This window comes from Gopherus evgoodei, chromosome 1, assembly GCF_007399415.2.
Source record: "Gopherus evgoodei ecotype Sinaloan lineage chromosome 1, rGopEvg1_v1.p, whole genome shotgun sequence".
NCBI lineage: Eukaryota > Metazoa > Chordata > Testudines > Testudinidae > Gopherus > Gopherus evgoodei.
In genome coordinates this window covers 295,336,913-295,351,305 of record NC_044322.1, presented here as the reverse complement: position 1 = coordinate 295,351,305, position 14,393 = coordinate 295,336,913, and the positions used below count along the sequence as shown (strand labels likewise).

General features: G+C 39.5%; 1 protein-coding gene across 13 annotated transcripts in view; it reads right to left on the bottom strand.

The window, feature by feature from the left end:
• OSBPL8 (oxysterol binding protein like 8) overlaps positions 1-14,393 on the bottom strand; it is a 205,240-nt gene that overhangs the window by 81,572 nt on the left and 109,275 nt on the right. Inside the window, exon 1 of one of the 13 annotated variants that reach the window (XM_030548685.1) lies at positions 199-377. The exons of the other annotated variants lie outside the window; for them this stretch is intronic. Coding sequence (XP_030404545.1) covers positions 199-343 — 145 coding nt within the window. The 5' untranslated portion in view covers positions 344-377. Of the gene's footprint in view, positions 1-198; positions 378-14,393 lie in introns of those variants that run through there. 13 annotated transcript variants of the gene reach the window in all.

The following is a 14,393-nucleotide window of genomic DNA, read 5'->3' as shown; positions in this document are numbered from 1 at the left end:
GAAACAAGCTAGTTTATTTACTCACATATCTTCCCACAATCCGATTTCATCCAGAAATATGTTTGGAATATTCATTCTAGTTACTGTAATACCAACATCTTAGTAAAGGGCTTTCACCTAAATTGATGGATTTGGGATTGTAAATTTTGTTTTTTGTTTTGATTAAGATCTACTGAGCAAGAGTGAGACAAAACAAACCTGGTAAAACAGGAGATATTTCATTGTATCCTCCAAACGAAGCATTCCGGACAAGTTTTCGGACATCAGATCGTGCAGGAAACACACCAGGCGAAACCCCAGCACATGAAGAAAACCTACGTCGCAGTGGACCCTCTTCCTTCATGAGTTAGATGGTCTGTGTAAGGATTATGTTCACTCAGACAGCTGGTTAGCATTAGCTGGTTGGAACAAGAACGTTGCAGTAACAGACTTTTACCTCACATTCTGATTAGTAAGATCCAAAGGGAACAGACACAAAGGACATACATACGCACACTCTGATGTGAGGAGATACCAGATGATGTCAAAATCAGCAATAAACAGAGACATTATAGGCTCAAATTATGCTGCTGCAGATTCTTTTAATGAGCTGAAAGTGGAATGGATATTCCCCCCCAATCACCATCCTACTTCAGCAATATTTCACATTTAATTCAATCAGTATATCTCAAGTCAGGCTGCTGTTCAGCACTGCTCGCTGGGCACTAGGCAACTGTCATTACTTAGGGTTTCAAATGGATTTGTTAAATAGATTCCGCTGCCTGCTTGTCTCCCAGGCCCCAAACTTATACTGTACAAAGATCAACTCATGATCTAATGTAGTAATGTGGATTTCCTATTTGACACTTCATTTCAAAATATGCTACCATGAGTACTGGAAAAGGGAGCCAACGCTTTATTTTATATAACAGTGATTAAATTCTACTTTTAGTTTAGGTTCCTGCTATTCACTGTTTGTCACCTATGATTACTGTGGATTCTAAATTAAAATAAAAGCTACAATTCAAAGCGAGAGATGCATTTTGATAGTCTCTCCAAACAATAATCCAGTATAAACCTTTTAAGTCTACATGTTAACAAAGGATTAGTCCCATTTGCTAACAGTTAACAATTCACGAAACGTATATCAATTCTGAAAACTAGTAGTGGCTTAAGCATTCTTAAAAGAATAGAGATTTTAAGTACTTCCACTTTTGAATGTCTAACTGGACACACATTAGAGATGCCTGGCTTTCAGACGGCAAGTGCTTAGAACTTCCTGAAAATCAGGCTCGTTTAATGTCTGTCTAGTTAACTTTTAATAATCAATCCTACAACCCTACCTGATGGTTTTTCTGTTAACTTAACACTGACCTGAATTCTTATTGCTTATTTTGATTTTTAAGCCATCAGACACTTCATGCAACAAGCAAGTATTTTATTCTAATTTTTTCCTTCTGTTAACTTTTTCTTTCTACATTTCTGACGAACAAGTAACACAATATAACCTCCACAAAAATAAAAAGAACCATAATGTTTGCTTAATGCAGAAACACTTACAGCCGATAAATATAATTAAGACTAGCAGCTCAGTGAATCACCTTTTTAAACCTAAAATTAAGACTTCAATGGAAGCAGCCAAGCTAACCAAAGGAGGACGAAACTCACTTAAAAAAACCATTTAAGAACTCTGAGCTGACCTTATAGTAGTAACCTGATGAACCAAACCTTACCTGCTGTAACTATGGCACGTAAAGCAACCAATCCTTTTCCTTCTCCCTACCCTCCCTACCAGTGATTTTATATGGCCAATTCTCCTGTTTCCCATACCTAACAATCAACACCATTCAAATTGTCAGTAACCACTAAGCAGTTTAGTTTTTTAAACACATCCACTCCCACAAGTTAATTTTCTTCACTGCTGGGCACTTTTCTGCTGGTTCCATTTTGTTACTATACAGCATCTGAGACAAAAGTCATTATAAAACCTGGTTCATTTTAATTGGACAATGCAAAAGAAACAAATATACAGTTAGCTCAGCTGGGTTCCTTCCTCACACAAAGCCCTCGTCCAGACTAACCCGCGGCATCGGCGGGTTAAAATCGATTGCTCGGGGATCGATATATCGCGTCTAGTCTGGACGCGGTGTATCGATCCCCGAGCGCGCTTACATCGATTCCGGAACTCCATCAATCCGAACGGAGTTCCGGAATCGACACGGAGGGCCGCGGACATCGATGCGGCGCCGTCCAGACTGGTGAGTACCTCGATTTTAGAAATTCGACTTCAGCTACGTTATTCTCGTAGCTGAAGTTGCGTATCTAAAATCAATTTTAATTCCTAGTCTGGACGTGGCCAAAGGCTATTTCTCCTTCGTTGGAGGAAGCCATTCTCAAAATCAAGTTAATGATAAAACAGTTTGTAATTAATGCTCAGTCACTCCCATTTTGAGGGGTGCTAAGCATCCTCATGTCACATTGTCTCACTGGGTCACACCTAAACACAGCAGCCTGCAGTATTCTATTGTCCCTACAATGGCTGTTAAACGGAGCTGTAACAGTGCAAAGTATGTATGTGGCACATAAAAATGTCTTTCGATTTAGAAAAATAATTGTAGCTCTACTACTCCCTGTGATGCTGTGAACTGTGAAATAATGCTCAGTCCTCTTAACAGCCTAATAATTTCTAGCACACGCCAAAGGCAAGGCAGGCATTAAAGAAGGATTGTGACTGAAATACCCAACTCATGTGCCATCCACAGAAACCACAGCTCCAAAATACCCAAGGATAACATGAATGCTAAGTGTGCCAGAACCTTGCTAAATGCTGAATGATTCAGTTCAGCAACATACAAAGATCAAGTTTTCATACCCATTATCCCAATTAACTGCCATACTTCATTGATTTGCCACAATAAAATTTATATTTCTTGTTAAATGGTAAAACTGTGACATGACTCTTGATACTACTCCTTTATGATCTCCTATCTTTACCTTTTACTTCTGGTGACCCCATTTCACTACCTCATTAACCTTTTCCCTTTTTGAAAAAGGGGTTGATATTCATTTAATTTTCTCTAAAATTGAAAGGAAAAATAGTCTGAGAATGATTTAAATCATTCTAGGTAACAGCTGCACAATTTCACTGTGGAATGAATGAGGCAGGCAGGAATGTAATGTTTTTGTAGCACAGTGCATTCACATTACTAACCAAAAAATGAAATGTCATATGTCTATGACTGGCTTGAACCATGCCATCTAAACCAAGTCATGCTATTAGTAGTTGGAAGCATGGCACAGCTTAGATGCAATTCTACAGCCAAAAGGCAAGTGGAGACATATGCTCTTTACTGTCAAACATGCTTCGAAATGCTCCAACATAAGCCTTCAAATAGAAATGATCCATCTAAATATTTTGTTTTTTCCCTGTATCTGTCCATTTTGCTCATCCCACAAGTAAGAAATTTCTAAGACATTTCCAAATGAATTCTAATGTATTTGAGTTTATTTCTGCTTAGTGGTGATTCTGAATGATGTGCTGGCCGCACTTCCTGCAGCTCCCACTGGCCTGGAGTGGTGAACTGCGGCCACTGGGAGCCACAATCGACCAAACCTGCAGACGTGGCAAGTAAACAAACAGGCCCGGCCCGCCAGGGGCTTTCCCTAAACAAGCAGCGGCCCTAATTTGAGAACCACTGGTGTATATCACATATTTTAATCAACTGCCCTTAGTTTAACTCAGCATGAAGATGGAAAAATCTCACTTATTGGTCTGCTGTTTTTAAAATGTCCCTTTTGACCAAAGATGATGCTTTCTTTGGAACTAACATGTAACATATGTATCCAGCATAAAAATACTATTTGAAGTACAGGAGAATTCTGTGGATTCCCCAGCTTCATGTTTTCATTTTCTCTTCTCTTATACTTCACTAACCTATATTCCTTACAATCTTCAGATTTATTAGTAGGATTTTCCACAAGTGTTTAATAGCGCTCCACTTTTTTCAGCATCACACTCATTACTTGTGAACTTTACCTGTATTTCTTATTTATGTGTGTCCCTTAGCTTCAGCATTTCAGTGTAGTACACTTGGGTGAGGAAGGAGAGGGAAATTTTAAAAAATGTGCCTGATACAGCTGCAGCGCTGTTATACTGTGGTGGACATGGGAACTAACACCTGTAGTGTAGTCAACATTCCATCCTATGATGCCTTAGTTCCAGGCCCAGATTTCAGCAGACTCCATATTGTGACAATAAGAAGTACAAGATGTGTTCTGCAGTCTACAAGCTAGAAAAGCAGAATGTTCTGGTCTCAATATGTTCAGCCTCCCAAATTTTAAAAAACCCTTTCAATTTACCACAACCAGCACCAGCCTCCTCTGCTGAGAGGGACACTTTAGCACTATGGACAACGTGGTAAATGCTCAGATTCTGGCCATCTTCTACATGACAACTTTGCTTAAAAGTTGCAAATTTTTTATATTTTATTTTTTAAACACATCAGAACAAATTCAGAATGCCAATCACAGCAAGTGCCATCATCACTTGGAAAATGCACATTTACTAAGCCAGCACCTCTAGAATTGGTTTAAAAAATTCAAAGAGCATTTAAAAGGATTCCTAGATCCCTGAGCGTCAGGATCTAATGCCTGCAGAGTCACCCCAATTATTTGCGCACCCCATGTATTTACGCACCCCATGTAAAGTCTAAGAGACAAGACTACAAAATTCCAACAAAACAACCAAGTGTATCTGCTGGCAACTCACAGGAGGGAGTGGGAGATGACTCAATATGAATTGTGTGATAACCATTCTATATCCTGAATGCATCTGTGCCCATAAGACACTGTTCAGATTCTTTTTACCAGTAACTATAGATGTGTCATGCAAGCAAGCTTCTGATTTTAATACATCATTTATAGAAGAAAAATAAGGTAATATGATACTATACAAAACAAGGAATATCAGAGGAGAAAAACCTGATGGTCTGAAATGGGTACAATAAGGATTACTTTGAAAAAAGTAGATAGTGAAGAAGATTGCAATCTACTGAAGACATTCTCTGAAGAATACAATGTATGCCCCATATGTATTTGCAATTAAATTGGGGCTTTCTTTTTAGAAATAAATCGATTTTTAAATTTATTTTCAGCCAGCTGAAAAAATATGTCACAACCCTCTCCTTAAGACATTCTTTTATAAGATTGCTTGGGATGGAACTAAATCAGAGTGCACAGGATGGACACAATCTAAAGATCTTTGTATGTAAACAGCACAGCAACACATTATAGAAAAGGTTAGGTTTTAACAAAAAATTATTCTTATAAGAGAAAAAATTACAAGTAAAAAATCATGAGTTGGTCAAAAAAGAAGAAAGCTCTCTGGATGAATTAGGTATTAATACTAAGCATGCAAATTAAGCTCCAAATCAATAGCACAGACTGAATACCCTTACGGAGCAAATTAGAACTTTTAAATAATTTACACTACATTCAGAGAGTATTCTTAGCTTATATAGCACATAGGCTCAGTATACAATCAAGACATGCTACTACTGGTGCAGCAGCAGCCACAGCTTAGATTCTCTTATGCAATACCCATACTTAAAAAAAAATAAAAAAATAAAAAAAAACAAAGAAAGGCAAAACATTTCTTTCAGTTCCTGAAACAGAGACCTTAAATTAATCAACACCGTAAAAGCCGAGGGTGTGGGGGGAAATAGCCCTGGAGCAATTAAGTCTCTGACAAGAATATGGTCTGACAATTCTACCATGCAATGTTACCTAACAGGCTTCCTCAAAAATAGATCTGTAAATAATTTCACGTTACCCACATGAATCTGCAGTATGTATCATGTAAGTGTTTGAAAAAAAAAATCAACTATTAGCAGCTGTCAGATGCATCAAAATTGTTTCTATACAGCATGCATATTTTACATTTAGTTTAAAAGCCACTATAATTGAGAAGTCTATTTTTCTCCTACGGATCAACAGGCTCTTTTAGAGGTATACTTGCCTTCAGACACCAGCGTGAGTCACAAAGCAGACATCCGAGCCACAATGCTATTCATTCTGAAAGCAAAGCTAATAGTCTGCTAAGGGAAAACCAATTTACTCCTGCCAAATATTCTCCTCTACCATTTAGTAATTCCAAACCAGGTACAATTTATGCTGAAGCATAACTCCTTAGATACTTCTGATTATAGTACAAGCATTTGCATCAAGGCTCTCTGCAGCTTGTACATATTTGTATCCCTGTGTTTCACCAACTGCACTGTCCCTCAGCTCCTCCCAGCAGAAGAAGTGTGTAGACTTGTTCACTACTCAGGTTTCAATAATTTTGGTCTTCACAACACTTGCGAAATTCCAGGGCAACAGTTCAGGTTCAAGTAGGTCAGCTTTGCTGAGATTTACTTGCAAAGAAAGCTTGGTTGAAAAGCTTTTTTCTCCTTCACATTAATCTGATACACTTGCCTCTTAAAGCATAGTCCCATGAATATTTTATGTCTCTGCAAAGGTGCTACCCATATAGAAATATGTAAATGTAATTTTAACAAGCAGCAGCTCTCTGTTGTATGGAATATTGTTTCCAAAATACAATGCCTTTACACATACACAAAGGGGATTCCCATTAATTTAGACTTTAATAGAGTATGCTATTTGAAGAGCAGGCATGCTGCCAAAATAATATTTTTTAAAAGACAATCTCAAAACAAAATTTGAAAAATGTATAAAAATTTTAATTAGGCAATATAGAGATTAAAATTAATGGTTTGGGGCTCAATGTCAGTGGAACCTTATTCACATGAGTTATCAATTAAAATTAGCAAGACTACTCATGAATAAGGGTCCTACAAGGAAAGCTTAAATTCCATATGGCAGACTCATTTAACCACATTCCCTGTGTCTTATGAAAGATAGGCCATATCTATTCAATAACAGGAGGAAGCAGATTTTAAAGTGACATTTTCATTTCATTGTTAAAGGTAATTAATATGTTCAGGACTTCTCTCCGGGGGCTTATGTGGCAACACATGTTGTAACAAGCTTTGGGCTCAAGAAATACATCAGGACTTTTGCTCTGTCACAGGTTAAGACAGCTCAGATACTTTGTGAGATCCGCTAATGCAGTGGTCACCAACCAGTCGATTGCAATCGATGGGCCGATCCTAGAGGACTTCCCAGTCGATCGCGATCCCCGGTGGTGCAGTGGAGCTGCTGCTAAGACAGGCTCCCTGCCTACCCCGGCCCCACGCCGCTCCTGGAAGCAGCCAGTGTGGTCCAGCAGGGACAGAGGTCTCCCTCAGTTTGCTGCTCCTGTTGGAAAGGACTGCCTCCGCAGCTCCCACTGGCCGTGAACAGGGAGCTGTAGCCAAGGGAAGCTGTGGGGCGATGCTTGAAGAAATGGGCAGCGTGCAGAGCCACGTGACACCCACCCTGCCACAGGTGCACATTAGCCCCTTCCGGGAGCGGCGTGGGGCCAGGGTAGGCAGAAAGCCTGTCTTAGCAGCAGCCACGCTGTGCTGCCAATTGGGAGCCACTGGAGGTAAGTTGCTGCCTGGTGGGAGGCCACACCCCAAGCCCAAGCCCTGAGACCCTCCCAGAGCCAGCAACCCTGAACCCCCTCCTACACCCCAAGTCCCAGCCCTGACCCCTCCTCCCAGAGACAGCACCTTCATCCCTCCTGTACCCCAACACTCTGCCCCAACCCCCTCCTGCATCCAAACTCCCTCCCATAGCCCACAGCCCACACTCCCTCTTGCACCCCCACACTCTGCCCCAGCCCAGAGCCCCCTCCTGCACCCAAAATATCTCCCATAGCTTGCACCCCTCACCCAACCCCCTGCCCCAGGCTCAGCCCAGAGCCCCCTTCCACACTGCAAATCCCTTGGCCCCATCCCAGAGCCCGCACCCCCTCCCTAACCTCCTAAACCCAGTGAAAGTGAGTGAGGGTGGGGGAGAGCAAGTGACACCGGGGGGGATGGCATGAGTTGGGAGGGCCTCAGGGAAGGGACAAGGTAAATCCTGGGCTGCCCTTAAATTAAAAAAGTGATCTTGGGCATAAAAAGGTTGGAGACCACAGCGCTAATGGGTATGGGCCAGCAATACTCCATACTCCCTCTGCCTAAATGATTCTTGGAGTGGCATAGGATAAGGGGCATGTAGCATTTATTATGTCCTGACTTAATTTAAGGAGCATAATGAATGCCACAGACATGAAGCAAAAGTGAAGTAAATAGGTAACATCAGAATGAGATGGAACAAAATATGACAAAAGTGAAAATTGCCTTCTTCGGGTGAGGTAGAAGGAATACTCAAAGACATTGCAACAACCCCCAAAGAACACAAAATGGTTAGAAATCATCTCAGGTTGCGTTGCTTGGGAACAATTTTCTTCTACCTCCGTTTAATTTTTGAAAATCTAAAAGAACTGTCTATTGCAACCCTATCTCAAAGAACAGAGATCAAGCATGCTGGTCTCTTGATGTGGATTTCAGATCTGATCTGGAGGGAGTAGTGTATTGTTTCTAGGGATTAGTAGCAATTTCATCTCTAAGCAACTTCTGTCTTATCTCTTCAGGGAACACAGGACAAACTCAGTTCTTTGTTTTGTTATGAAAACCAGTTTGCCTAAGAGATTAGCCAAACATAAGGGGCGAATTACCTTCCTTTGATATAGTTTATATATTATACTATTTACACTATTTGCCAATTAATTAATTGGTTCTCTAATCTTTTCACTTTTTTAAAAAAAATTCCTGAAATGGCATAATCAGATAACACTCTGGCTAACCTTGATTCACCTATAATAGAACATCCCAGAAATCCCTCATATAACTAAACAACTTGTAGACTAAGGAATAACAGCCTGTAAAGTGTGTTTTTAAACCATTTAACAACCCCCTATTTTTGTGCCCAAGAATTCCGCAAGGGCTTTGGCAAACAAAAAAAGAAATGCATAAATTATATAAAGCACACATACTCGAGACAGCCTTTCAGAAGGAAAGTCTAAAAGCCACAGTTGGAGGAATGATTCTGGAGATATAAAAGGTTATAACAGGGAAGATAATGGAACGAGTAAGGAAAACGTAGGTTGAGTATCAGCAAGTACTTACTGACAAATTATCTTAGCCTAGAGAATCTACCTCTGGAAGTGGTGGGAGTCCCATCATCTGGCATTTTACGCTAGACTGGAGAAAGCATTAGTATATTTACTAGGGCTGTCTATTAATTGCAGTTAACTCATGATTAACTCAAAAAAATTAATTGTGATTAATTTCAGGTTTAATCACACTGTTAAATAAAATACCAATTTAAATTTATTAAATATTTTGGATGTTTTCCTACATTTTCAAATATATTATAGTCTGTTATAACTGAAATCAAAGTGTACATTATTTTTATTACAAATATTTGCACTGTAAAAATGATAAAAATTAGTAGGTGTCAATTGACCTCATACAAGTACTATAGTGTCATCTCTGTCATGAAAGTGCAACTTACATATGTACATTTTTTTGGTTGCATAATCGCCCTCCAAAACAAAACAATGTAAAATTTCAGAACCTATGAGTCCACTCAGTCCTACTTCTTATTCAGACAATCACTAAGACAAACAAGTTTGTTTACACTTACAGGAGATAATGCTGCCTACTTCTTATTTACAATGTCACCAGAAAGTGTAGCTGGCATTGCAAAGTATTTACATGCTGGATATGGTGAGTATTTGCACCAGCTTTCATCCAGGCCACACCACTCGATCCATTGTCTACAGCCAAGCTCTACGATACAATCGCATTTGCTCCAACCCCTCAGAGATAAACATCTACAAGATCTCTATCAAGTGTTCTTACAATTACAATACCCACCTGCTGAAGTGAAGAAACAGATTGACAGAGCCAGAAGAGTACTCAGAAGTCACCTATACAGGACAGGCCCAACAAAGAAAGTAACAGAACGCCACTAGCCATCATCTTCAGCCCCCAACTAAAACCTCTCCAGCGCATTATCAAGGATCTACAACCTATTCTGAAGGACGATGCATCACTCTCACAGACCTTGGGAGACAGGCCAATCCTTGCTTACAGACAGCCCCTAAACCTGAAGCAAATACTGACCAGCAACCACACACCACACAACAAAAACACTAACTCAGGAACCTAACCTTGCAATAGAGCCCGCTGCCAACTCTGTCCACATATCTATTCAGGGGATACCATCATAGGACCTAATCACATCAGCCACGCCATCAGGGGCTCGTTCACCTGCACATCTACCAATGTGATATATGCCATCATGTGCCAACAATGCCCCTCTGCCGTATACATTGGCCAAACTGGACAGTCTGTAAGTAAAAGAATAAATGGACACAAATCAGACGTCAAGAATTATAACATTCAAAAACCAGTTGGAAAAAACTACAATCTCCCTGGCCACTCGATTACAGACCTAAAAGTCACAAAATTACAACAAAAAAACTTCAAAAACAGACTCCAACAAAAGACTACTGAATTGGAATTCATTTGCAAATTGGACACCATCAAATTAGGCTTGAATAAAGACTGGGAGTGGATGGGACATTACACAAAGTAATACTATTTCCCCATCTTTATTCCTCCCCCCACCCCAGTTCCTCACATCTCCTTGACAATTGCTGGAAATGGACCATTTTCATTACCACTACAAACAGTTCTTTTTCTCTCCTGATGATAATAGCTCACCTTAACTGATCACTTTACTTATAGTGTGTATGGTAACATCCATTGTTTCATGTTCTCTATATATCTTCCTACTGTATTTTCCAATACATGCATCCGATGAAGTGGGCTTTAGCCCACGAAAGCTTATACTCAAATTTGTTAGTCTCTAAGGTGCCACAAGTACTCCTGCTCTGTTTCCAAGCAAACAACTTTGCACACACCTCCTTGCTAACCCTCAGGCATGGAAGGTGTTCCTCATTAACATGTGCAAAATACCTTGCTGTTCTTCTTCAAATCCCTAGATAACCTAGCATTACAGACTTCATTTAGTGCCATTCTTTTCACAAGTGCTTCTACATGGAATTGTTATATGCACCTGACCTATTGTACAAGGATATGCAGGGAGGTGTGGCTACCTCCTCTTCCTTGGTCAGAAGTATGTTGTTAAAGCACACTGGGCTCCTAAATAAGGAGCATAATGGGATTCCCAGAAGCACCAGAGTGCCTAAACTTCCACTAAAATCAAGGGAAGTTAGAGTTAGGCACCTAGGTGCTTCTGAAAATCCCATTAGGTAACTATTTACATTTTTGGGATCCTAAATACCTTTAAAAGTCTGCCCACAGTCCTGATCACAATGTGTAAGAAGCACTGAGTACCAAATTAATTTTCAACAGCTAGAACTGCAAAAGTCACTGCTTGACTAGCATCTTCAGATTTTTACCTTCCTCTTTAAAAAACTAAACTTTTTTCCCCAGCATTACAGATCTTTGGAGTCTCTAGACATGTTCATTCTCCCCCACTGAAAGACTCCTGTCTATCTGGTAGCTTCTTGAACCTATCTAGCAATGACTTACTGCCAGCCAGGGAATACTTAGATTTTATTCTTGTTTACTCTGTTAATTTATTTAGAAATATTAGCTAAATTTAAGCCAGGCGTTTTACAAGTGTAACCTCCACACTGTGCTAATGCGGAAAAGTAATAATATTGGAATGGAGGGGAAAGTACTCCAATAGTAGTAATGGAAAAAAGGTTTAGGGATGAACCTTACAAAGAGGTATGGCAGAGGAAAAAACAAGTATGATTTCAGGTTACATATACAAAAGGATCACAGAGTAAGTGGAGGTGATAGTCCCTTCCGTATATAGGTGCTATTAGGTTACACAGAGAATACTGTGTCTTTTTTGACATTTTAACCAAATGAGGTTGATAGAAAATTTAAAGAAAAGCACTTAAAGGAATAGAGGATAGTCAAGTTTCAGGAAGGCTAACTGATGCCAATATTAACTTTCTTAAATCAACTACTAGAATAGTAGTTTTCAACTCAGGGTCCACAAACTATGTCTACAATTTTCAAAGAGGTGCACATTTCCATTCAAATTTTTTTAGGGGTCCACAAATGAAAAACGTTGAAAACCACTGCACTAGAGGAAGCTGAAGCAAAACACATGCTGTACTCTGAGTAGTCAAGTGGGTATGAGCTTCATCTAAAGCCTACACTTTACCTTAGTTACTGCAAAGAATGTTAAGTACCAATTAATAAAAAAGTGCCCATAAGCACCATTACAATTCTGTGCAAGTGAAAGCTAGAGGTTACTAAACTTGGCAGACTCACTTTACTCATCTACTCTTGTTGGACTATAATCATTCTTACAAAACAGTTTTTCAGTTGACTTAAAACAACTCTCATGTAAGGAACTGTCAAGAAAAAATTGCAATACATCAGTTTTTTAAAACAAGAAGACCCCACAAAACCTGGTATTAAGTAATGTTATTTCTTTAAAGCTACCATCCAAACTTCAAATATATGAAGATATGCTTAGTCACTGCGGGCTTGTCATAAACAGATAGTTAAGGGTTAATAGAACAGGAGTACTTCATGTCTCTTTTGCCTGTAAAGGGTTAACAAGTTCAGTAAACCTGGCTGTCACCTGACCAGAGGACCAATCAGGGGACAGGGTACTTTCAAAATCTTGAGGGAGGGAAGTTTTTGTGTGTGCCGTTAGTTTTTGGTTGTTTTTCACTCTTGGGGCTAAGAGGGACCAGACATGCAACCAGGTTTCTCTCCAATCTCTCCGATACAGGCTCTTATAAGTTCAGAATAGTGAGTACTGGGTAGATAAAGCGAGTTAGGCTTATGTTTGTTTTCTTTATTTGCAAATGTGTATTTGGCTGGAAGGAGTTCAAATTTGTATTTTGCTGAAAGGATTTTAATTTGTACTTGTATACTTAGGCTGGGAGGGTATTCCCACTGTCTATAGCTGAAAGACCCTGTAACATATTCCATCTTAAATTTACAAAGATAATTTTTACCTTTGTTCTTTCTTTAATTAAAAGCTTTTCTTGTTTAAGAACCTGATTGTTTCTTTATTCTGGTGAGACCCCAAGGGACTGGGTCTGGATCCACCAGGGAATTGGTGGGGAGAAAGGAGGGAAGGGGGAGAGAAAGGTTAATTTTCATTCTGTATTAGGATTACTTTCTGTCTCAGGAAGAGTCTGGGAGGGGGAGAGAGAAGGAGGGGGGAAGGTGGATTTTCCTCTCTGTTTTAAGATTAAAGAAGTTTGAATCACAGATCTTCCAGGGTAACCCAGGAAGGGGAAGCCTGGGAGAGGCAACGGTGGGGGAAAGGGTTTACTTTCCTTGTGTTAAGATCCAGAGGGTCTGGGTCTTGGGGTTCCCCAGGCAAGGTCTTGGGGGGACCAGAGTGTACCAGGCACTAGAATTCCTGGTTGGTGGCAGCGCTATAGGTTCTAAGCTGGTAATTAAGCTTAGAGGAATTCATGCTGGTACCCCATCTTTTGGACGCTAAGGTTCAGAGTAGGGGTTTATACCATGACAGGGCTGTATCTCAAGATGTACTTTAAGACAAACAAGTTGATGTTTTCAGAGTGGCAAGAGCTAGCACAATAATATGACCACTTCCATTTACAGTATTTTCCGTTTTCTTGTTAGTGATTCAGAGTGTGACTGGTTCCCTTCTACCCTTACTCTTTCCTGAGAGATGTAAACCAGGGCTTGAAATTAAATCTAGAACAAATTAGGGTAGATTTATTTCTAGTGCTACGATATAGCATTGCATGAGGTTAGAAATACTAGAGCTAAGATCAGGATATTTAAAAAGCTCAATTTCTTTTTAAAAGTTTATATTTGTATTCCACCCAAGGCCTGCAAAACACCAGGTCAAAATGCATAAGAAATAAAATATTTGCATATCTTTTACTTTAGTTCAGCCTCTCATTTTTGCAAAAGCTATATGACCAACAAACTTACTTTTATGGTACTAGAATAGGTAATTAGTCAAAGTATTCCTAAGCTTACTTCAAAAAACAGGCCTCAAACAAAACTTCTACCACCCTATCCATTTTTAGTTATAAAAATTTGTATCACGCTGACAATACACTTATTACAATTAAAAACGGCAACATTTGGCATGGCAGACAATTCACTGAATTTATTTAGCTTGCCACTGGTCAGCTAGCCTAGCAAATACTGAACCTCCAATAGATGACTGTAAAGACGTTGCTATGTTTTCTAAAAGTGTTTCGTTTATAGGAATAATGTACCTAGCCATATTTCACTCCTTTCTACTGTACATCTCAGTCCTGATGATAAAAAATCCCATGAATAAGAATTTCAGTTCAGGTCAGTCAGAGCAAATGCAAACATCTGGAAGCAAATGCTATTTTTGGAACACACGTATTTGTAGTACCATCA